This window comes from Paroedura picta, chromosome 10 (assembly GCF_049243985.1).
Source record: "Paroedura picta isolate Pp20150507F chromosome 10, Ppicta_v3.0, whole genome shotgun sequence".
Taxonomy (NCBI): Eukaryota; Metazoa; Chordata; class Lepidosauria; order Squamata; family Gekkonidae; genus Paroedura; species Paroedura picta.
Genome location: NC_135378.1, coordinates 76,587,532 through 76,612,040, shown reverse-complemented (window position 1 = coordinate 76,612,040; position 24,509 = coordinate 76,587,532). Strand labels below are relative to the sequence as shown.

The window sequence follows — 24,509 nt, the reverse complement described above, 5'->3', positions numbered from 1 at the left end:
AATACAGTTTAAATAAATAGATACATGTCACAATGTCCAGCTTATTGTTGCCGATGCTTGATTCTAGTACCTGGAAGACCTGAGTTTGAATCCTCACATGCTATGGAAGCTTGCAGGATAACCTTGCCAGTCAACCTCTCTCAGACTAACCAACCTCACAGGGATTAATGCTGCTCCACCACAGCGGCAAGTGTACTGGTTGCCAAACACTGGCACAGTCAAAAGGCTATCCCTAGCTTCAAAGAAAATAGGAACAGTCAACCTTAAAAACTATTAGGCAATAAAAAAGTCTACTTGGGTTTAAAGGTGCTTTTATTTTTAAACAGCACACACACACACAGACACTTTTGCTGTTCAGGAACAGCATTTGCGTAGCATTGCATGTGAACGCCAACCTTTTAGCAAACTTCAGTCCAAAGAGCCAGGGTAGCTGCAAGCCAAGAAGGTAGCTTAATGCAAGACAATACACCCCCTAACCACCAGGCCTGATTTCAAATCATCTGTAACCTGAGAACCCAACACCTCGTGCACAGTTTACAAAATTCCGGCATGAAAGACTTGTCTTCTGGGTGTTGCTTTGTGAAACATCACGATATGTAAATCCCAATGTCAAGAACCCGGACATCGCAGGACTTTTCTTGTGCCACCCCATAGTTCCTTCTTCACTTATTTGGTGCAGAGTCTTGAACAAGGAAGTTCCTTGTACAGACATTGCCCTAAAGGGCACGCAGATCTTCAATGAACATGGCTGCAGCTTTACGGAAATCTATTTAATCAGCTGTGTAGTTCATCACTTCAGGGGCAAAACATTAAGGATCACTAGCCTGTTTGTTTTCTTTTTTTAAAACGGACCCACTGGCATCCTAGTTGTGGCGGAAGAGCGTCAGGCCCATCCAGGTCCAGAGGTGGAAAAAAACATAAACGGGGATTGTAATGGGAAGTAGCAGGCTGTAGAAACAGAGGCTGGTCATGCTAGTGCATCCCTGAGGAAAGTCTTCATCCACGCTGGCCGAATAAAACAGACCAGCTAAAGACAAGAGTGGAACGAGTACAGTCATTGTAGGAAGTGACGGGAACATTTTTCCTGTCCTTCACCTCTCCCTTTTAAAGGACCGTCATCTAGGTCTGTTTAGGTTCTTCTTGGTTCTCTTTGCCAATCATTCTTGCTGACTGGGGGATCATATGAGGAATGCCATCGATGATGGGATAAGCAATGCCCAGCTCCTCGTTAATTAACTCATTGGTGGATTCTTCATACCTAGGAAGTAGAAAAACAGCAGGGAAACGTGATGGCTTCGTGCTAAAGCATGGGGTTTGCATGCAGAAGGTCCCAGGCTCAATTCTCGGAATCTCTATTTAAAAGAAGAAGGGTTGGTTCTTATACTACGCTTTACTCTACCCGAGGGAGTCTCAAAGCGGCTTACACTCGCCTTCCTTTTCCTCTCCCCACAACAGACACCCTGTGGGGTGGGTGAGGCTGAGAGAGCCCTGATATCACTGCCCGGTCAGAACAGCTTTATCAGTGCTGTGGTGGGCCCAAGGCCACCCAGCTAGCTGCATGTGGGGGAGTGCGGAATCGAACCTGGCATGCCAGAATAGAAGTCCGCACTCCTAACCACTACACACCAAACTGATTAGGTAGAAGGTGATGCAGAAGACCTCTCTACCCGAGAGAATGGAGAGCTGCTACCAGTCTAAGCAGACAATACTGGGCGTATTTATACACTGGATTTACTGACTTAAAAAGCAACAAGACACCTTGTGAGGCAGGTGGGGCTGAGAGTTCTGAGAGAACTTGGACTGGGCCAAGGTCACCCAGCTGGCTGCATGTAGAGGAGGGGGAATCAAACCTGGTGCCACTGCTCTTAACCACCACATCATGCTGGCTCCCATGGATGCTCCTGTGTATATGCTTACGTCTGGTAGTGAGACCTGATGTGTGCCACTTCCTACTAAAGGACTCAAAATTGCCACTGTTTGGGCTGCAGGAACTTTATGGATTATTAATCAACATGTCACCAATAGTGTTAAATGTAGATTTCTGCTTAGGTGAACCCACTTACACTGCTTCTTTATTTGATCTCTTGCTCTGACTTTTGATCTAGGTTGGCTCTTTAATTATAAATATAAGAATGCTCATCCCCTTGCTATTGAATGTTCTCTCCCTGGTTTTTGTGAGACTAGTGCTGCCAGTCTTCAAAGGCTGTAACTCCTCTGGAGGGAAACAGGCTGCCTGCCAGAACCATATATTTAACAGCCAGGTGGGGCATTTTGGGGGGGGAGACACAGAGTACCCAGATGGCTGGAGAGTGCAGACTTAAGTCTGTCAAACGTGTGGCTGGAAGAGGGCTCCAGCCCAGGCCAGTTTAAGCTGGAGTACATTCTTGCAATTATAGATCAATTTACTTTATAGCTCACCCCTTTCCCCACTGGGTACCCAAAGTGACTTATATTGTTCTTTCCTCCACTTTATCCTCACAACCACCCTGTGAGGTAGGGCAGGTGGAGTGTGCGTGAAATCGACCTTCCATGCATGGAGGAAGAGGATTCGGATAAGCCAGTCTCCCCTTTGGCAGCCTAATATGGAAACCACGGCAATGGCCTACTTTGCAGCCAGTCTCTGCAGCCCCCAAAGTGGCCACAGAGCATGTTAAATCTAATTATTAGAAATATATATATGCATTGCTTTTAAAAGCAAGGGCACGCTCCCTTTTGGAGAGCACACTATTTGTCCCGGAAATGCAAGCAGCACGCAGGGCGTGGTGCAAACGGAAAGCAACCAAGAGTTGCCAGCTCTGGGTTTGGGAAATACCTTGGGGGGAAGAGGACTCAGTGGACCATACTGCCACGGAGCCCACCCTCCAAAGCAGCCATTTGCTCTAGGGCAGGGGTAGTCAAACTGCGGCCCTCCGGATGTCCATGAACTACAATTCCCAGAAGCCCCTGCCAGCATTCGCTGGCAGGGGCTTCTGGGAATTGTAGTCCATGGACATCCGGAGGGCCGCAGTTTGACTACCCCTGCTCTAGGGGAACTGATCTCGGTCTCCTGGAGGTGAGCTGTAATTCCTGGGGAGCTCCAGGTCCCTCCTGGAGCCTGGCATCCCCTGGAAGAGAATGCGTGCGCGCTGCAAAGTGCGCGAGGAAAGAAAGTGGGGTGGGTCGAAAGCAAAGCACGAGGCTGGATCTCTGGCATGAACGGATCGATACTGCAATAGAAGGGGGGGAGGGGGGAGGAAATGGAAGGGGCCGAAACCCTCTGCGAAAAGAAGTGGGCGCGGCTGACCTGAGCGGCTTCTTGGACAAAGGGCAGGCGAGGATCTCCAGCAGGCCGGGCTCCAGGGGCGGGCGCTGCTGCTGCTGCTGTCCTTGGCCGGCTCGCCCGACCTCCTGGGCGGCGCAGAAAGCCCTGGCGGCCGCCGCGCACCGCCAAGGCCAAGTGAGGAGCCGGCGGCCGGGCAGGGCCAGCATGGTCCGCGGCGGAGAACTGCACTCGGGCGGCGGCGGTGGCGGCTCCAAGGGCAGGCGAAGGGGCGGGCGGGGCTCGCAGAAGTGCTTCCTGCCCGTCGGGCGGCCGCTCCCCTAGGCGGCGCTGCGGAGAGGTCGCGGGGGAGGAGCTGCAGCCGCGGGCGCGCATAGTCGACGGCAGGGGTAGTCAAAACTGCGGCCCTCCAGATGTCCATGGACTACAATTCCCATGAGCCCCTGGTAGGGGCTCATGGGAATTGTAGTCCATGGACATCTGGAGGGCCGCAGTTTTGACTACCGCTGGTCGACGGAGCTGCCTGACAGCTGGCGCTGCGGCTGCAGCCTCGTCCGGGAGTTTGCACGGGGGCGGGCGCGCCCCGTCGGCTCCTCCCGCCTTACTCCCGAGGAAGCCGAGGGTGGGCGCGGCGCCTTTACCGCGCGGTAAACGCCAGCCGACTGGGGAGATGTTGCAAATCTTTTCTTGAGAACAAAGTGGGTCCTCACACTGTTCTGCCCTCCTCCATCAGAGAGGTGTAAAAACGCTGCGAAGTTTATTAGACTGGCCCAAAGTCAGTGGCAGAATGGGCGTTTGCACCGCGGGCTCCCAGCACCCTAACCACGGTGCCCTGCTTTTTGCATTCGCCTGGCAGCAAGGGACTTACTCTGGAAGCGTCCTTGTGCTTTTGTTTGCTCCCTTGTAGCGAAGTTTATTAGGTTGGGGAGAAGCTTTCTTTGGTCTGTTCATTTTTGTCTATTTTGTTGCGGTTTTCGTTGATGTTTGCCACCGCGTAAGGTCAAAATGTTGGATGCAGATTTCTTTTTTCAGTTGCTAAATACGCTTTAATCAGAGTCCAGTAGCACCTTTAAGGCCAACAAAGATTTATTCAGGGCATGACAGGGAATATATAGCAAAAATGAATTCAGTTACCTCAGTAGACTGTGTCGCAACCAAATACAGCCAATGATAATCCTTTGTCAAAACAGCCAATCAATCCTCTGAATTCAGTGTGATTTGTGTTGTTTTGACAAAGGATTATCATTGATTTTTGCTATATATTCCCTGTCATGTAAGGAGATCATAGTCTGAGGAAGAGTGCTTGCACTCAAAAGCTCACGGCCTGAATAAATCTTTGTTGGTCTTAAAGGTGCTACTGGACTCCGGTTTTATTGTGCTACTTCAGACCAACACGGTTACCCATTTGAATAAATACACTTAAGTTAATATAACAAATAATTCTTTAGGTGTGTTTTTATGGAGAGCCTGGGATTGATGATGGAGGCCTTTCCCAAGAATTCTTCACAATCCTCACAAGGGAACTGTGTGCCCCAGAAGCACAAATCTTCCGGCACTTCGAAGAATCCCATCTGATTTGGTTCTCCAGTCAGGTAAGATGGTTCTGCTTCCAGCCTGCAGTGATTTATGTTGTCTCCTATTAGCTAGAAGAACATGTCCTGCAGAATCAGATGCAGATCTTTCAGATCTGGCATCCACAATTAGATTGGGTGAAACCAGAGGTGATGCTGGGAGATCCATTATGGGGTTTTCAGTGTGTCGGTAGCAGCCTAATAAATCTTAGCGAATTGGTCTTTATAAGCCATAGGTGACTTTCAGTGGTGTCTTTGTCTTCCTATTGAGAACAAAAGCTGATTGCTTTAGTTTCAGGAAGTGGTCATAGCTCAGTGGTGGGCCACCTGTCTTGAATGCAGAAGGTTCCAGGGTCAGTCCCTGTTATCTCCAGATAAATCATGTCAGGTAGCTTGAGACCTTTGTTGTCCCTAGTCCAGGGGTGGCCAAAGTGTGGTTTATAACTAGACATTTTCTTTGCCTGTTCAAACATCTAATCCTTGCATTGCACATGTGCTGAATTTTCAAACTAGGTACCAGCACAGGAAGACATATATTTTCTGATCGGAAATATATTTGGAATGGCGCTCTATAATATGAAGATTGCTGCCTTCCCTTTCCCTCTCGCTCTCTTCAAGAAGATGGTGGATATTCCATTGACGCTGGAAGATTTGAAAGAGCTCTGTCCAATAGAAGGAAGGTATGGAGGAATCACCTATCCTGGATAGCCCAGACCAGATCTTGGAAGGGCAACTTGCAAAGAATACCAAGGTCATGACCTGGGGACAAGCAATGGCCAAACACCTCCAAAAGTTTCTTGCCTGGCAGCCAGACAAGAAATCTTCTGGCTATACTACACACATGCCATATATGATAAATAAATCCCATAGAGCCATTTACTGTAAAATGACTCAGAAAACCTTTATTGGCATATAGTCTGCTGTAAAATCAATACTGGAGGAATTGTGTCCTCTTTGTTTTTGTGTTCAGAGTTACATGGACTTTACATGTTCCTAAACTTTTAAAAATCTTTCTGTTTGGGGACAAGGTCTCCAGAGTTTTCTGTTCACCACATAGCTATGGAAGGAAGGAGGTAATGTCATTTTTCCCTGCTGGGAACTTCCTAGAAAGCACTCTGGTAACTGGCTGTCCCCACTCAGGATCCTCCTGAGAACATCAGTACTGAGACCCTCTGAGAAAGCATCCCTCTAGGGCCAGGGGTAGTCAAACTGCGGCCCTCCAGATGTCCATGGACTACAATTCCCATGAGCCCCTGCCAGCGGATGCTGGAGGGCCGCAGTTTGACTACCCTTACTCTAGGGCAGTACTAGACCAGTATCCAAGTAGATGGGGTAGAAACCCTGGAAGATACCTCCTAATGACCTGTGTAGCATTTGTGCAATCTAGCATGGGGGGAACAGCTTGAGAGAAATATCCCAGAGAACTAAAGTGTGCTAAGTAAAGCCAAAAAATGTCTCTTTAAAAAAGGTTTACTATAAAAGAGAGAGAAGAAAATCAGAAAAGGGAGGTCGGATTTAAAAAAATGGTCAGAAAGAGTAAAAAACATTTAAGGGAAGCGGGACATACAACACAACTTAAACATGTTTACCATGCAATCCTTTGCAGAGTTACTATACTCTGAACCAATTGATTTCAATGTATTTAGGCTGAAGTAACTCCTAGAAGCAAAAATGTCTGAGCTGCCATCAGTTGGACGCAATTTGACAGCACTTAAAGGATCTGCGCAACTCTGCACAGGATTGCATTGCTTGTCACAAGCGGGTTGCATCAAAATCATTCCTAAAGGGATGCGTACAGTTTGTTACACTTTGCTCTTTCGCCTACTAGGTGTCTTCAAGCCCTCCTGGATGAGCAATACGACGACATCATAGAAAGCATGATGTTGGATTTCACAGTAAGACATACGGAGTGTTTGCATAGCCCTGACTGGTTGCATATGTGTTGATCAAATTGCGGATTTTTGTTGTTGTTAGTTGCAAAGTCGTGTCCGACCCATCGTGACCCCATGGACAAAGATCCTCCAGGCCTTCCTGTCCTCTACCATTGCCTGGAGTCCTTTTAAGTTTGCACCGACTGCTTCAGTGACTCCATCCAGCCATCTCATTCTCTGTTGTCCCCTTCTTCTTTTGCCCTTGATCGCTCCCAGCATTAGGCTCTTCTCCAGGGAATCCTTCCTTCTCATGAGGTGGCCAAAGTATTTGAGTTTCATCTTCAGGATCTGGCCTTCTAAGGGGCAGTCAGGGCTGATCTCCTCTAGGACTGACCGGTTTGTCCGCCTTGCAGTCCAAGGGACTCGCAAGAGTCTTCTCCAGCTCCAGAATTCAAAAGCCTCAATTCTTTGACGCTCGGCCTTCCTTATGGTCCAACTTTCGCAGCCATACATTGCAACTGGGAAGACCATAGCCTTGGCTAAACGCAGTTTTGTTGGCAGAGTGATGTCTCTGCTTAGGATGCTGTCTAGATTTGCCATAGCTTTCCTCCCCAGGAGCAAGCGTCTTTTAATTTCTTTGCTGCCGTCTCCATTTGCAGTCATCTTGTCCATTGGGTTCAAATTGCGTATATAGTGTACTAAATAATTCACCAAGTTACTTGGGAAAAACATTACAAATTGTATTCTGTGTTACTGTACGTAGCTTGCGGAGACTTGGGTCCGACTATAGAACTTTGCATGATTGAATGTGTCCCGTTAAGACTTACATTTTGCTTCAGTTCTGTTTCTAAACTGCAGCCAGTTCTGCAACTGTCATTCTTTTGCATTGTTTCTTGAATGCCCCAGCCACCGATTGAATTGATGCACCCTGTATGATCCACCTTGAGCCCGGATGAGAAAGATAGACTGTAACTGACATAAAATGTTTAAAAATCAGAATATTGAAAGAGCGGAGAGGAAAATGATAAAAGTCATTTTGGGTCCAAGTTGGGGAGAAAGGCAGCTCATCAACAAAACAAACAAACAAATAAATAAAAGTGTTCATTGGACCTCTCTGTTTATTAGGTTATGAAAGAAGAAAGAGGATCTAAAGTTTCTGTTGAACTGAAGGAAAATGGTGCCAACATTCCCGTCATGAAATACAACAGGTAGGGCTCCATGTTTTCAACTCACTTTAAGATTAATGTTACATCTGGGTGGAATGAGATGTTGTTTGTCATGTGGTCCTCTATCATGCTGATGCGGCATCCTGGGAGGGGGGATTTGCAGGGGAGAATTAGTGTGTGGGTAAGAGCCTCTTGTGGCGCAGAGTGGTAAGGCAGCAGTCATGCAGCCTGAAAGATCTGCCCATGAGGTTGGGAGTTCGATCCCAGCAGCCGGCTCAAGGTTGACTCAGCCTTCCATCCTTCTGAGGTTGGTAAAATGAGTACCCAGCTTGCTGGGGGGTAAACAGTAATGGCTGGGGAAGGGAATGGCAAACCACCCCGTATTGAGTCTGCCATAAAAACTCTGGAGGGTGTCACCCCAAGGGTCAGACATGACTCAGTGCTTGCACAGGGGATACCTTTGCCTTTACCTTTAAGTAAGAGAGGACTGAAAGAGATTGAGACTTAACCCTCCTGCCCCCAGTTGTTCCTCTCAAAGGAATGTTGAATGCAGAGGAAGATAACCCTCCTTCCTGTTCGTTCTTTCAAGTAAATGCTCTTTTGCCCCACCAGACCCCTTTTCTTAGTAAATGCTGTTTGTGGCTACATATTTCCTAAAAGTAGCATCCATCAGGCGCAAACATTAGTGCCTTTGTTGACCAATTTGATGCCAGACTTTGATATTTTCAGACTCTGGGGGTAGTCAGAGGCCTTTAGTGAAAGATGGAGGGTGTTTTTGAACAAAAGGCTTGAACTGTCTTTCAGTGTAAAATGCCAGCCAGGTCTGGTCTAGTATTCTCCTGGCATCCATAGCTTTGATGGTCTGGAAAGGATTGCAGGATGTTTTGCCCTTTCCACACCAGCTCTGTGCCAACCGTTATTACCGTGGGAGGGGAGCAGAGATTGAGATCCAAGAGTTAACCTAAGTCTGTACACATGGACAAAGGAATGTTTACAGTCCTAGGATATGCAGCATGAAGATTATTGCAAGACGCAAAACAAACCAACAAACAAAAAAAGATTTCCCCTGTATGAATTACATCTGGGAGGCACTAAAATTGCACGTGGTTCCCCTGGCCAGCCCTGAAGGCAGGGGTGGACTGGCCATTTGTTCCCAGGAGATTTCCTGTTGGACCACTGCCCTAGAGTCCTGCTAGTGGCCAGAAGCTAGGCTACCAAGTGCTAGCAGCAGTGCCAGAAGCTCAGGGGCCACCTGGCTCGGACCATCATTGGCAATCGTGATCGGTGCCAGTTCCCCATTTGTCATTCCCCACGCTGCTGCCGGCTTTCAGGAGGTAGAAATGGGTGAGTTAATGTTTGCTGTCTGCACCACTGAGCTGAGTGACCACTGCAGTGCTGGCTTTGTTTCACTTCCCAACTTTCTGGCTGAAGGTCACTGTTACCATGTTGTTGATTAAGATTCAGAACTACCGTTGGATTAATGTTGATGTTATTTTTGACTATGTTATATGTTAGATTGTTCCATGTATCCCCCCCCCCCGTGACGTTATATGTAAACCGCCCTGAGCCGTATGGAAGGGTGGTATAAAAATCTAATAAAATAAAATAAAAAAATGTCCGTCTTGGGCAGGAGTTGAAGCTCAGAGGCCTAGAGTGACCTAGTGGTAAAAGTGACAAGCCAGGGACTTCCTGGTTCATTGCTTTAGTGCCTTCGTTGCTATGCTAAAGTAGTTGGTTACCAAGTGGCCTGGAAGCTGGGAAGAATTGCCTGTCTTTTATTTGCATCCTCCCCTCACAACTGATTTAAAAGGAGAAATTCTCAAGCATGAGCTGCTCTTTCATAAACCGGCGTGTGATTGGAGGTGCTTATTGGGCTTGATGCACAGATCTTTCCTGCTAACGGTGACGCCTTGTTTCAAAGGGTGCCTTATACCAGATGAAGGGGCCGTCATTAGTGGCTCAGATTTGTGGTATCCAGGCTGTTGTTTTGATATGCACACTTTTCGGTGGGGAAAAAGACAAAAATAATCTAGTAAGTGGCCAGTAAATGAAACATCTCTTCAGTATATCTTCAATATATTTACAGAACAGAATATGTCGATGCCTATGTGAATTACGTCTTCAACGATTCCATCAAGGAGCAGTTTAATGATTTCATGCGTGGGTTTGTCAGAGGCTCCCCGACTAAACACTGGAATATGTTCTTCCCTGCTGAGCTCCGGGTGGTTCTGCTCGGTCGTACAGAATACAATTGGGAAAGACTAGAAGAGGTAATGATGGACATAAACAGAACATGGATCTAGCCGTGGCTGAATTAACCAGAAGCAGTCAGTGAAATAGACTCTGTGTGGCAGAGGTGGCAAATTCATTTGTTCCAAGGACCAGATTTGACATAAATGTTACTTTGTTGGGCTGGACCATGTATGCCACAAAATGCAATGCTAGGTACTGGAGATATAAACTATGTAAAGGACACAAGCAAACCCAGTTAATATTTTTTTATTCAAAATACAAACATGCTTAAAACCTTAACACTTACAGTATTTCCTTACAGTATCTCACTGATGACCATTCTCCCACTTCCAGTGCTCATTACCCATGAGCACTGGGAAAATACACAGGGACATAATGCACAGACTCTGTCATCAAGGTAATCCATTGCTCACAGTCTGGATAAGAACCCCGAATGGGCTGGTTACGGCCCGCAGGTCACATGTTTGACACCCCTGCTCTATACAATAGTGCAGCGCAGCATCTGTATCGCAGCCCTTACCATTTTGACTCTTACTCCAAAATTCAAAAGAATTTTTGGCTCAACATCTGGAAGAAGTTCCTGTTAGAGTGATTCCTCCGTGGGTGGTGGTGGGTTCTCCTTCTTTGGAAATTTTAAAGCAGAGGCTAGATAGCCAACTCACAGAAATGCCAATTTTATGAACATAGTGAGTACAGTGGGTAGGAAGGGATGTGCCAGTTTTTGTCTCTTGTGGCCCTTCCTTGCATGCCACTACGGGATGAGAGGTGAATTTCCTCCAGGCCAGGCTGAGTTCTGGAGATTTTAGTTGTGTGTGTATGTATGGGGGAATCACTTGGGCATGAAATTGGGGTCACTGAAGGTAGGCAGGTAGTTGTGAGTTCCTCCAAAGGGGGTTGCAACATCAGATAGGTTGAGAACCGCTGGTTTACATGGAAAAAAACTACTAAATGCTTAACTACTAATGCTAAACTGCTGGACTGTTTTTATTCTCTGGCAGAATGCAAAGTACAATGGTTATGAAAAGTCCGATGAAACGATCAGGAATTTCTGGGTTGTGTTTCACGGCCTTCCGGAAGAAAAGAAGATGGATTTTCTCGGTAACGATACATTTGTTTTGTTATTTATTTACTTTAAAACATTATTTTAATTTAAATTGTAAGATTACATCACTGAAATCATAACAATACAGAGAAAATTCAAAGCATCTCATCGGATAGCCAAAAAAGAGAGGATAATCAATTAATTACTTGTTTGTGTTCGAGTCAAGGCAGATGACATGCAGTGCATCGGTACAACAAAATGGGACTTTCTGTAACTAATGCAGTAGGATTTTAGAAGTCTGGAACCAATTTAAAAGAATTGAAGCAGAGCATAAGTATTAATTTCAACATACAATGCTGTGATTGGCTTATGCGTCCTAGTGCATATCTGTTACCTGGTTGCAGATGTGTTTCTCTGCTCTGTGCACAAGGAGGCCTACATTTCTTCCTCCAATGTGTCCTTTTAACTTAATTTTTCCTAAGATATTTACTGGCTTGGCCTTGCTTAATGTGTATTGTCTCCTCAGCTTTTCTTACAGGAACAAACCGCGTTCCAAGTCAAGGGATGGAAAGTTTTGTGTTCACTATTGAAGACGCCGGAAAAGAAAATCCAGACCTGTGGTATCCTGAGGCCTCCACCTGTCTTCATAGCTTGAGCCTTCCAAGATACAGCAGCCAAGACGTTCTCCAAGAAATGTTCCTGTTTGTGCTAGAACACTATGAAAAGTTTGGTCTGGCATGAAAGCTGGATGCGACGAACATTGTTTGGAATCAGTTGATCAGGGCCTAGTTGATGTTCCCTTCCATCTAACCGTTTTGTTCTTTGTTTACTGATGAGAACAAACCTACCAAGGGATTTGCAAAAAGGAGGCTTCTGACTCTCGGTATTGGGTTATGGCATGATTTGACATGCTTTCTGACAGTGCCTGTAAGGGAGATTTCCTGGGAACCGTACATACACCATCTTAGTGGTGAAAACATGGGATATATGTGTAACTAATAAATATCACACACAGCTTTAGAATGAAGATCCGCCCAGAGGATCTTCTTCAAGAATCTTTGGTAGAGGAGAGACTCTGCTTAGGGCCTTCTCAGTAACCTCATTTACTTGGAGAGCTGCATTCTGCTTCTCTCCCCAAGCAGCTTACCACATCACTCTTCCCTAGTCTTAGGTAGGTTAGGGTGAGACACACTGAACTCCCACAGCAGAGTCAGACACTGTAGCCACTACAGCAAGTTGGCTTTCTGTGCGGAATATCCTTATAGAAGAAGAGTTGGTACACCAAACTGTCTCTCCAGAGCAGGGGTAGCCAAACTATGGCTGTCCAGAGGTCCATGGACTACAGTTCCCATGAGCCCCTGCCATGCCATGGGAATCTGGAGAGCCATAGTTTGGCCACACCTGTAGAGTAAGCTGTCCGTCGTCTTATTTTGGGTCTTCTGCAAAAGCACAGCAAGATAGTCCTGCAGGCACCTGGATGGCCCGGGGTAGCTATACCTTATTTTACCTCAAGCTATTGGGTTAGTATTTGGATGGGAGACCACCAGGGAAGTCCAGGGCCACTACTCAAAGGAAGGCAATGGCAAACCACCTCTGAATGTCTCTTACCATTGGTCCACTCCAAGATGATGGCACTTCCTGCCACCACCCAGGCTTTTGGCTGACCTTTCCCCTCCCCTCTTATGATGTATTTGTCTAATGCCGGCAGGATTGCTTATATGGCTGCTGGAGCAGGAATCGGTGTCTCACATCCTTTGAAAAACCATTTACCTGTTTTCAGTTTTGTTCTGCTGTGGGGAGATGACACCTGTGTTGTTTTTCTGCCTTAAAAGATTGTACAACCAAAACTGAGCTTTCTAGGTAATATGTAAATGAATAAAAATGAGTAAATGTGCGTTAACTCAAGTTGTTAACCTATCTTGGATTTTTTAAATCTACCTTTATTGGTAAAGAGGCAGAGCACTAATAAAAGGCAGAACAGGCCTTAGAAGAAGAAGATGGTTTGGTGCAGTCTCATACACAAATTCCATTTCTTCACAGTGTACTCTGGAAAGGCAACCTGTATTTTCTAAATGAATGAATTAATCATTGGAAGATGTCAGGTAAAAAACAGGTCACATGATTCCTAGCATCACCTTTTGGGTGGTCAAAGCGGACCCTCCCTCCTTTTTACCATGGGAAATCTTTTTGGATTGAACCCACTTTTTTCTTCCCACTAACAGTTGGCAACTCTCCTTGTGGTACAGCCATCATGTTTCTATTATAATTATGAAAAGACATCACTAGGCCATGTCACGGTACTGAACTTGCTCCCTTCCCTCTGCCGTCCTTGGGTCTCTCCATCCAATGTTGGTTCTGCTCACCTAATATCCGCTGACCTCAGCAGCATTCAGACCCAAGTGTCTGAAAGATCTAGCACAGGGGTCCCCAACCTTTTGGCACATGGGGACCGCATTAGGGTGCCCATTGCCTAAAGAGGACCACATCTTAAACCAAATGTAACAATTATTTAGATCAAAAGTAAACATTCAAAGGTAAATGAAGAAACGTTAACTTTAATGCAATCCATTTTGGAACCATATTTTACTGTGGAATCCATTTATTTAGCTACACATTCTTACCCAGTCAGTGTGATATTTCAGGCTGTTTTCTGTTAGCCATTGATGTCCAACTCAAGGGCCACACAGAAAGAGGTCAGGGGCCCATTACAGCCCACAGGCCTCAGGTTGGGGACCCCTGATCTAGAACAGCTTATTTCTGCCAAGGAGCCAAAAATTAATGGCCATTGATGATGGCGGCTCCAGGCTTCCCAGCCCTTTGAAGCAGCAAGTGTGTGGATGAGCACAGTAACACTAGATGAAATGTGCAGGTCTATTTGTGAGGTCATGAAGTCATTACTAAAGGAAAGCTCTTGTGAGGTCATTTCCTTAGTAGCTTGCTGGGGTGGCAATAAAGCACTGGCTGGGGACAAGGGGGCTGAAGAGCCCCAATATGTAAAACCACCCCATTCAGAAAGCTCCATGTCATCAGGAAGATTGCCAGGATGTGGTGGTGGAATGATGAAATCTCTTGTGTTCAGGTACTGGTCAGTGCAGGGTTTTTTAAAAAAGAGAGACATTGTAGGAGAGTTTATCCTCATGTTAATTCCCCTCCCCCCAGGGGAAAAAATGTTTATTAATCAGAAAACAGGTGTAGAGCAGGGGTGGCCAAACTGTGGCTCTCCAGATGTCCATGGACTCTCCAGATGTCCATGGACCACAATTCCCATGTAGAAGAAGAAGAAGAAGAAGAGTTGGTTCTTACATGCCGCTTTTCCCTACCCGAAGGAGTCTCAGAGCGGTTTACAGTCGCCTTCCCATTCCTCTCCCCACAACAGACACCCTGTGGGGTAGGTGAGGCTGAGAGAGCCCTGATACCACTTCTCACTCAGAACAGTTTTATCAGTGCCGTGGCGAGCCCAAGGTCACCCAGCTGGCTGCATGTGGGGGAGCGCAGAATCGAACCTGGCATGCCAGATTAGAAGTCCGCACTCCTAACCACTACACCAAACTGGCTCTCAGTGCTGGTAGAGGCTGGTAGACATCTAGAGAGCCACAGTTTGGCCACTCCCAGTAGGGCATAATGTATTAAAAGGGTTCATAGGTGTTCACAGGAGCACCACTTGAGATAGTAGGCCAGGGTGGAATCTCTCATCAGAAATGCACACCTTCCTTCTGGCAAATTTGTAGTTCCTATACAGGGAGTTGGTGGCGGTGGTAAAAAAATGAAATAGATCTGTCGACTATGCCCTGGTTTTAAAAGAAAGACTGTCTTGCCCATCATAGTTTATTAAACTTACAAACGGGTTGCCCTTTACACGCACAACTCAGGTACTACATAATTAATTGCAGCTAAGTGGTGTTCCATAGTCACAGTTTTGGAATATGCAAAATATATAGTGTGCATGATTCAAGAGCATATGAAGAATATCCTAGGGAACATCGGGGAAGATAAGTAGTTATTTAAATTAGGAACTTCCTGATATTTTCAAATAATCTCCTCCTGGTTGGCTCAATTGGGGACTTCCTGCTCCTTTGAGCACACTTCCTGTCTGTTTCCCCCTCCAGAACATTAGTCAGACAATTAGGACACTCTGTCTCCTCTCTTGCTTACAAAGTTGTTTCTCTTCCTGATGAAATTATTCTTTAAACATAATTGCCAACGTTTTAGACAAAAACATTCTTACTCTGGAATAATCATATAGAAACTTGAATTTATATCCCGATCATGCCAATACTGTGCAATCTACTAGACCACATTGATTCCATAATGCAGGAGAAAGGAAATGTTAAAAGTATGGATCTTTATTTTTTATTTACTTTATGCCTTTCCCTCCAGCTGGCATTTTTTTCACACAACAACCCTGTGAGGTAGGTTAGGCAGAAGGCATGGGACTGGTCCACCATCACCCAGCCAGCTTCCCTGGCACACATGGGTTTTTGAACCTGGGTCTCCCAGATCCTAGGCCAGCCTTCTAACCACTACACCACTCTGATCTTGAATAAAGCGTCCACAGCCACCAGAAATAAGTACATGCATTATAAAGAGAAATGATTATTCAGCCAGCAGCTTTTGCAAGATGCAGAAAACTTGGAAATTATATTCCAGCAGCATGGGGTGGGGTGGGGTTTATAAGGCACGAGACAAACAGATACAGTTTGCCACTGCCTGCTACTGTATAGCAACTCTAGGACTTCCTTGGTGGCCTCTCATCCTATCTAGGACCAACCCTGCTTAACTTCTAAGCTCTGCTGAGACAAGGGCCGTCCAGGTCAAGACAGCATCCTACTTCAATTGTCTCCCTTTCTGGACGGCACCTCCAAGGAGCCCGTTAATCCCATCAGAATAATTTCCTGCCACTCCCTTCGTACCCTGGTTATTCTAGAATCCCACCTTCCTTGCCTTACATACCTTAAAATTTTGTTTCTTGACTTCACCAGGTGTGTGCCAGATAGGTTGCAGCAGATTCTTGGCCTTTCTTCTTTCTGGTTCTCAAATGCTAGCACCAAGTAGGGATGCCAGCCTCCAGGTGGGACCTGGGGATCCCTCAGAATTACAGCACATCTCCAGGCAAGAGAGATCAGTTCCCTTGGAGAAAATGACCACTTAGAAGATGGTCTGTATAGCATTATACCCCATTGAAGGCCCTTCCCTCCTCAAACCCTGCCCTCTGCAGGCTCCGCCCCCAAAGTCTCCAGGTTTTTCTTAACTTGGAGCTGGCAACCCCAGCGCTAAGAGAGGCATTTACTTGAGCAATGGAACAGCTGAGTATCTGCATACACTATGAGTATCCAGTAAGATGTTTATTTCTGGGATTTAACTAGTAACTCATGAGAGATTAAATGATTATGGGTCTATTTACAGGTTAAGATTATTCCCTTCTAGTCTGCAGCTGGCACAAAGGAGATAAAACCTGTGGAAACTTTATAGGCCATAAAAACTCACCTTCTTCTCTTAATCCCTGTTCATGTGAGAACTGCTTTTTTGCAAGAAACTGAAAAGCCTGCATCTCTTTTCTTCTTAAACGGCTTTGAGAAAGTTCTGAACTTTGCCAACACAAATGGGGTCTTTGTAGGGAAAACAAAGTACTGGTAAACTCGATACTTGGGTAAACCAATTCTTCTGTGTGGATTAGGTGGGACCATATTATACTAAGAAATGTCTTTACAGTTCCCTATGCTGAGAATCAGGCTAGAGTTTTCTACACAAATCAGACACCTTTTCTTTGATTTTTAAATTTTCAATCCATGAGAGCTGAGCAAAGAAAACCTGAGGAGTCTTTCAATTGATTTTATTGTAAACAAACACATTAGTTTGTCTTGTGTCCTGATTACAGAAAAACAGAAGTAGGCATTCTCATTCCATGATTACTAAGAATTCAGATTCTGTTCCTGGCTTTGATTCCAAAACTCTAAGCTGGGTTGAAGCCTGCTTGATGATTTAGTGCTAATGGCATTTCACACTAAGAAAATGAATTGTTAGAACCTGCTACAAACAGCTCATAAAAGCATAAATGTGTCCATTACCCACTTATACACCAATGTACTCATCACCAACTTGGTAGCGGTTTCCGGTTTCCGTTACTGTAGTTAGGAGGTCCTATGATTATCTGGCACACAGGAATGTGAGAGCCATGCTTTCCAGGGAGATGTGATGGAGCTCTTTGTACTCTCCCCACTGCAACTGAGTAGATTGAAAAATTAGTATTTAGGGGGACTGCTCAATCTGTCTGGTTCTTTATTTTATATTATTCTATATGCTTAACTAACTAACTAAATATATATATATACTACACACACATTCACACACATACATACATACATACATGCATATAATAATATAAAATATGGAAGCAAGTAGGCACAGTAATTATACTGACAGACTGGGCAATTTACATTTGAGTATGTGTGCCCGGGCGCATGTAAATTGCTTCAAATATATATTGCCCCTTTTGAAAGGAAGAGCTATTTTTGACCTGGAAAGGCACCCAAGAGGTGCAACATAACATGCAAGCAAACTAGGGTTGTCAGCTCCATGTTGGAGAAAACCTGGGGACTTTGGAGGTGAAGTCCACCAACTGTAGGGTTTGGAGAAATACTTCAATGGGGTATAATGCTTTACAGTCCACCTTCGCAACAGACATCTTCTCCAGAGGAACTGTAATTCCAGGGGATCCCCAGGGTCCCACCTGGAGGCTGACATCCTTACAGCAAACACTGTAATTTTGTCCAGGTCAAGATTGCTGTGTAATCCTAAAGCTTGCACCTATCCTGCCCTGGATGGCCATATCTCCGAAGTTAAGCAGGGCCAGCCCTGAACTGTTCCACAGAGGCAGCAATGGCAAGCCACCTCTGAACATCTCCTGACCTGAAAGCCTTCCTGGGTTGCTTCCTCCACCACCAGGACTTGCACACTTCTGAACCCACATGTATAGGCCACCCGCGATCTTGATCTACCTCTTTGGCACGCCTGTAGTTAAGCTCCGCCCCTGGCCTCCCTCCTACAAGCTGGCGAGTAGCCCCACCCCCTCTGGAAGGCGGCGATTAACGCCGCTGGAAAAGCCTCGCCATTGGAAGGGAGTGCCCGTCAATCACGGAGGCAGGGTTCACTGCCTCGCCGGAAAGCAAAACTTCCTTGTTATTGTGCGGCTGGCAGCTGGAGCCCGGGCCAGAGGTGCAGCCACATCTGGAAATCCAGGCACACGCCGCGGGGAGCAGCAACCGGGGCAGGTGAGCATTTCTGCGGCTCCCTTTGGCCGGAGAAGGGAACGGGGAGATGTTTTGCTGTTCCGGCGCCGAAGCTCTGTGCATGCCAGATCCCCTGCGTGCTTACTCGGGAGTAAGCCCTGACGGGGTTCTGCGGCGGTCGCGCTCTGGCCGGACTGTCCCGCGCTGCAGCCTTGACGTGACAGTCAGAAGCAAACTCGGGCACCTTCTTTAGCAACCTTCTCCGCCCTTAGGGATCGGCCGCCTTGCAGATGCTGCTACCGGAGGAGGGGTGGGGGGCGAGACTAGGGGCCCCGTTTGCATTGAGCAGAGGAAGGGGGTCTGGAGCGTTTCTCCCTTGGCTTGCATGCAGGGAGGGGAGCTTGTGTTTTGGGGTGCTGCTGCGGAAGCAGACTTGCATTCGCCTACAGTCAGGCTGCCTCCGGCTGGGGAGCGGGAGAGCCAAGGGCCGGCCGCCCGGGGGTCGTTGCTTGCCTGCCTGCCGGGCGAGGCCGGGCAGAGGTGGGTCGGAGGCGGTGCGTGTCCGCGGGCTGCCTGGTCTGGTGCTCGCTCCGGGCCACCTCGGCCTCTCGGGCCTCAGCGCCGGCTTTCTTGCCTGGTGAGCTGGGATCGCGGGTCTTCCAGGACTTCGCGGGGGCTGCGAGGACCCTTTCGGGACAGGCTTTGCAAGCGGGGTCCGGCGCACACCTCTCCGACCGGCGGCCTCCTCCTGATGGGCACGCCCGACGGGCGTCGGCTCGTTTCTGGGCTGCGCACCTAGGGATGCCAGCCTGCAGGTGGGGCCTGGGGACCCGCTGCAATGATAGCTCCCCTCCAGGTGGCAGAGCTCCGTTCCCCTGGAGAAAATGGCTGCTTTGGAGGGGGGGGAGAGGCATACTCCGCTGACGCCTCTCCCGGCGGCACCCCCCAAAGTCTCCAGGTGATTCCCACCCCAGAGCTGGCAACCCTGTGTGCACAGATAGGTGCAGAAGGCAGCGATGCCGGCAACCCCCTCCCCTCCCCAGCTGGCGAGCAGAGATGTGCCCCTCCCCAGTTTCCACCAGCATCGCTTTCGGCAGAGCCTTGTGGCGGAGGGTCCCCCATTCCTCCAACCTCGCCCCGGAGGTGCCAAATGGAAGATAGGAAAACGCGGTCAAAAGACACCACCTGGACAGGGTTTCTACTTTTAAAAAAGAACTAGGGCAGGGGTAGTCAGCCTGTGGTCCTCCAGATGTCCATGGACTACAATTCCCATGTGCCCCTGCCAGCAAACGCTGGCAGGGGCTCATGGGAATTGTAGTCCATGGACATCTGGAGGACCACAGGTTGACTACCCCTGCCCTAGAGATCTTGCAACCATGGGGTTTTTTTTGGGGGGGGGGCTGCCTTTTGACACCTCCCTTCCTCCCCGGGGCTGCCCGTCGAAAGCGACCCGCGCCCTCCCAGCTGGCCTTTGCAAGAAAAGGGACGAAAAACCAGCGGCCGGGGCCACGTGCTCCTCTCCGCACGTGCCGCTTGCTGGGGCCGGAGCGGGAGGGGGGCGGGAGTGAGCTGTCTTTGGAGCGCGCGCGCCCCCGCGCCTGGGGGTGCACGTGCTGTGGCTGGCGTGTGCATGCGCGCGCCGGCCCCCATCTCTGACCCGGGCGGGAGTTGGGCTCTGCCAGTCTCCTCCGAGGCTTTTGGAAGATCCTGCAGCGCTTGCCCTTAGCTCTCCATATTCCTTTTTTTTTGCACGCTGTATTTCCTCCTCCAGAGGAAATAAACGTGCAATCATAAACGTGTGGACATAGGAGGTCATCTTCCTTTCAAGGAAATCGGGAGCACTTTATTTAGACTCCTGGACGTCACTGTGGAATTGCTGGCCCTTGTAATCCCTTCTCCCCCATCTGGAGAAGGTGCTGCCCAATCCCACATCTTTCCTCCAGCTAAAGCCCTACTTTTAAGGGGTCTTATTCCATAGGGTGAATTTTCTTTCTGTGTTGTAGAGTTAATCTCATTTTTGTTCCAAGCTGCTCAGAGTAGTGTGTCCTCAGTTTGTCCTCATAACAACCCTGTGAGGTGGGTTAGTTTGAGAGAGAGATTGGACCATTGCCACCACATTGAAAGAAATGGGATTTGAACTCAGGTCTTGAGATTCTAGTCCAGTGCTCCACCCACTACGCCACACTGTCCACAAGACTTTATTTTGCTTGAACTTGCCTATGTTTGACCTTCCTTCCCTCCCCTATGCTTGAACTTTCCTTCCTCTCCTCCTTCTGTTGTTTCTGTACCATTGAAGTTTTGGCTATAAGGCTGTTTCAAGTGGGGAATTGATTTCTGCATTTGTATTATGCACTATTTAGACCCTTTATACCCCACCAAAGCACTGGTGTTGCTCTTTGCTCCTTCGTGTCATCCTCACAACAACCCTGTGAGGTAGATCAGGCTGAGAGTGTGAGGCTGGGCCAGTGTCACCCAGCAAGCTTCCAGGGGAGAAAATAATTGTTCGCTGCCTGAGGTTCATAGACTGAGATCCTGGAACCCTTCTGTGTACCAATTACATGCTCCACCATGGAGCCATGGCCCCACTGCAGCTGAGAACCATCAGACTGTGGTGTAATTCTGGATATTAGAATGACATTTCAGATAATAAAAACCCCACCTCTATTAACTTCTCTTTCCCCATCATTGCACATTGCTTGTGCATGAATGCTTATTGCAAAGGGAGGAACAGACTCGCAAAGGATAAAGTCGAATTCTCAGAAAGAATCATTGTTAATTTCTTGATGCGCACGCCGTAGCATTAACTGGAACAGTGTTTGCATGCATTGTGTATAGCACATGATCCATGTACTTCACACTCTCGATTTATAAAACATAAAGTTGTCATGGAAAAAAAGGAGAACAATTTCGTGATTATATAATCATGCAGAGGGGGAATGCTGGAAGCCCAAGCCTAACCGTGTATGTTTGAAAATCCCAGCGGGATTTACAGCAGAGGGAATGTACATAAGAGTTGTCGCCCATTTGTTTTGATTTTGGCAGCAGGGAGGTAACTAAACAGTAGCTGAAACGAGCTTTGTTTGCAGTGCCACGGTTTTTCTCTTTGGCTTGCTGAGATAGGTTGCCTTGTTTTCTTTCACCTGCTTTGTTTGAATTATTATGTACTGTATATGTTGTAGCCCCATGATGGTCCTGCTGTTTTGGATCCACCTACCTGGTGTCTCAGTTTAAAGGTCACTTGTCTCTTCCTTTCCCATCAGATCGGGAGCTGCCTTCTGCTAAAGGACTAGATCTTGCTGGGTCTGCATCCCTGATGTTATGAAAGGAGCCTCACAGATGCGGTAAGCATATATATCTGAAATTCTTGCAAGATCCTTCTCATCGTCCTTTGGTAGGCGCATCCGTTCTGTTCCAAGCTTGTACATCCTTCAGGCAACATGGTGTTCTTTTCAGTGTTCTGTGCAGCTACTTGCGTGTTACTGATGATAAACTGCGGTGGCAGACAGGACTGGTTTTAGCTCTGCTTTAGAAGCCCTCTGGCAAAGTATTTTTAGTTGAGCATAGCTTTAAATCAGGGGTAGTCAAACTGCGGCCCTCCAGGTGTCCATGGACTACAATTCCCAGGAGCCCCCTGCCAGCATTTGCTGGCAGGGGGCTCTTGGGAATTGTAGTCCATGGACATCTGGAGGGCCGCAGTTTGACTACCCCTGCTTTAAATAAATAAACAAGGTCCATCAACCTGATTTGAAGACATTTTGGTTGGTTGATCATCGGCCTTTTCAACTGGTTTATTGATTCGTTCCATGCACCGAACTGTTCTGTCGCTGTAGCATCAGTGTGTAGATAAATGCTTTTTAGAAATGATGGAGGTACAAGGCAATGATTTAGCCAAGAGAAGCTGTTAGGGGCGTCGTCTGAGCATGGAATTGGAGTCACTATGGGTGGGCACTTGTGAATGTCCTGCATTCTGCAGGGGTTGGACTAGATGACCCTTACAGATCTAAGAGTCCATGATTTGAAGGGAAGGCCATCTTTGTTGTTTTTTCTTCCTTGTTTCAGGAACCCGTTAAGGCAAAAATAGTTTCACAGTACTTGGTATGAAAAAAATGGATAGCCATTTCTTTCTCTGCTTCAATAATTTATGTATAGTGGCAGTTTTTCAATTAGTACAACTTTTTCTAACTAGATAACTAGATGGTTTAACAAGATTCAGAGGTTTAATTACTGAAGGCCAATATAGGACTATGAATCTAATTCAGGAAAAAGTGGGTAATGTGATCCCTGCCCCTCCATGTAATTATTTCAACAGCGGTATTCAGAATGTCACCAACATATTGTGGTTTGTGAAAAAGAGACAGAAATCCCCAAGTTTGTACTTCAGTCTTCAGTTTAGCCCAGGGTTCAACAAATCTCAGTATTGTGGCGTCCAGAAATTCCGTTGTGGTGCCTAGTATTTTGAACAGACACTGTGAAGAAAGGCAGCATATAAATAAAGTAATAAATAATATATGTAGCTGAAGATCGGAGGCAGATAAGACAGGGAGTTGAATGGATGAGAAGGAGAGAAGGGAAGAGGATATCGGGTTGCCCGGAGGAAGGAAAGAGGAACTAGCACGGGGCTGGGGATACAGGGGAAAGTGAGGGTTCACTTGTCCTTGAGGGTTCCCCCACATGTCCTTGAGGGTTCCCCACCATACAAGGGGCCCTGGCCCAGCAGCCAGGACCACACAACTGACCCACAGTTTTCTTAGACAGATGGGGCAGATGGGATGGGAGTTGGCAGGTGAGTGGGAAGCAGAGAAGGAAGCAGGAAAAGGGGACGGGCTCAGTGGTCTTTCCGGCAAGGGAAGAAGGAAATAGCGGGGAGAGGGAAATGAGATGCCTCTGCCAAGTCCTTGTGGGTTCCTGCTTGCTAAAATGCAAAACCCTGAAGGCTGAAATGTAAGTCTGCTCCTAAATTGTGGGGAGGGGGACTGTTGTAAAATGGAAGACATTTTGTCAAGGCCTGGCCTAGCCACAGTTAGTTGTGACCTTTTGACCGGGTGGTTTAACAAGCTGCATTTTGTTTTATGGTTGCAAACCAAGATCCTTAGCCAGGATTACATAGTGCCTTAGAAATTCTGGTTTGGAAGCAAGACCCTAACCATAATGTGTTTGATTTGTCGAGTTGGCTGTCACAGTTTCTTAAATCAGGGAGTCTTCATTCTTTTGCAACCCACAAAGGAAGGAGGGAAGAGGCTTGAGAGCCCGAGAACTCCCTGGCCCATTCATACCACAAACAAATTATGGCTCGTTCATGATAAGTGCACAAAGTTGATGTTGATATACATACAGATTACCTTTAATGGCATAAATATGAACATAGTCAGTATCTTCCAGAACAGTGGTCCCCAACCTGCGGGCCGCGGCCCGGTGCCGGGCCGCAAAGGCCATGGCACCGGGCCGCGGCTCCCTCGCCCCGCCCCGCCCCCGCAGTAAAAAACTTCCCAGGCCGCAAGCTTGCGGCCCGGGAAGCTTCTTACTGCGGGAGGCGGGGAGAGGGAATCAGGGCCGGGCCGCGCCTGTGCGGGCCACGCCCGCTCGGCCCGATCCGCGGGCGCGGCCCGCGGGCGCGGTCCGATCCGAGGGCGCGGCTCGCGGGCGCGGCCCACGGGCGCGGCCAGATCCGCGGGTGCGGCGTGGGCGCGGCCCGCAGGCGCGGCCCGATCCGCAGGCATGGCCCGCACGGGCGCGGTCCGCGGGGGCGCGGCACGATGCCCTGCCGGTCCCCAGCATCGGAAAGGTTGGGGACCACTGTTCCAGAAGATGTTCTCTCCGTCATTTTATGAAACCTTAAATTGAAAAGGCACACTGCCAGATGCTGAAACACTGACAGTGTCAGGTGATAATTTACATTTTGATGGGAAAAGATGGCAAGAGCTGACATTCTAGAATCAACTAGGTTTCATATTTTTAGCAGCATTCTCCCTATATAAACCGGAGAGAGAACTGTCATCAAGTGCTTGTTCCTTGTTTTATAAGCTATCGATTTGTAAAAAATGATCAATATAAATGCTCCAGAGGAGACTTTTTGCCAAATCTGGTGGGCGTCGCAAATACGTTCTCGAAGAAGTCCTTGATC

The 24,509-nt window shown here is 47.5% G+C and overlaps 4 protein-coding genes across 10 annotated transcripts in view; 2 read left to right on the top strand and 2 right to left on the bottom strand.

The window, feature by feature from the left end:
* The window catches only part of LOC143819355 (putative E3 ubiquitin-protein ligase HERC3), a 34,031-nt gene extending 20,964 nt beyond the window's left edge, over positions 1-13,067 (top strand). For both annotated transcript variants that reach the window (XM_077300913.1, XM_077300914.1), the window contains 7 exons: positions 4,708-4,851; positions 5,344-5,510; positions 6,659-6,725; positions 7,827-7,909; positions 9,954-10,137; positions 11,119-11,218; positions 11,689-13,067. In XM_077300913.1, the coding sequence (XP_077157028.1) occupies positions 4,708-4,851; positions 5,344-5,510; positions 6,659-6,725; positions 7,827-7,909; positions 9,954-10,137; positions 11,119-11,218; positions 11,689-11,903 (960 nt within the window). In that variant the 3' untranslated portion in view covers positions 11,904-13,067. The remainder of the gene's footprint in view (positions 1-4,707; positions 4,852-5,343; positions 5,511-6,658; positions 6,726-7,826; positions 7,910-9,953; positions 10,138-11,118; positions 11,219-11,688) is intronic.
* PIGY (phosphatidylinositol glycan anchor biosynthesis class Y) lies at positions 295-1,079 on the bottom strand. Its single transcript, XM_077300916.1, has one exon. It carries the CDS (start codon positions 1,077-1,079, stop codon positions 864-866), a length of 216 nt encoding a protein of 71 aa, XP_077157031.1. The 3' UTR covers positions 295-863.
* Positions 1,022-3,507, bottom strand: PYURF (PIGY upstream open reading frame). Its single transcript, XM_077300915.1, has 2 exons — positions 3,284-3,507; positions 1,022-1,258 (listed from the first exon to the last, which is right to left on the bottom strand). Exons 1-2 carry the CDS (start codon positions 3,466-3,468, stop codon positions 1,120-1,122), a joined length of 324 nt encoding a protein of 107 aa, XP_077157030.1. The 5' UTR covers positions 3,469-3,507; the 3' UTR covers positions 1,022-1,119.
* Positions 13,068-14,107: 1,040 nt separating the features above from the next.
* The window catches only part of HERC3 (HECT and RLD domain containing E3 ubiquitin protein ligase 3), a 54,230-nt gene continuing 43,828 nt past the window's right edge, over positions 14,108-24,509 (top strand). For 3 of the 6 annotated variants that reach the window (XR_013224936.1, XR_013224935.1, XM_077300905.1), the window contains exons 1-2: positions 18,265-18,430; positions 21,649-21,729. The gene's annotated coding sequence lies outside the window, so the exon portion shown is untranslated. Of the gene's footprint in view, positions 14,242-18,263; positions 18,431-21,645; positions 21,730-24,509 lie in introns of those variants that run through there. The other 3 variants (XM_077300906.1, XM_077300908.1, XM_077300907.1) reach the window with 3 other exon arrangements.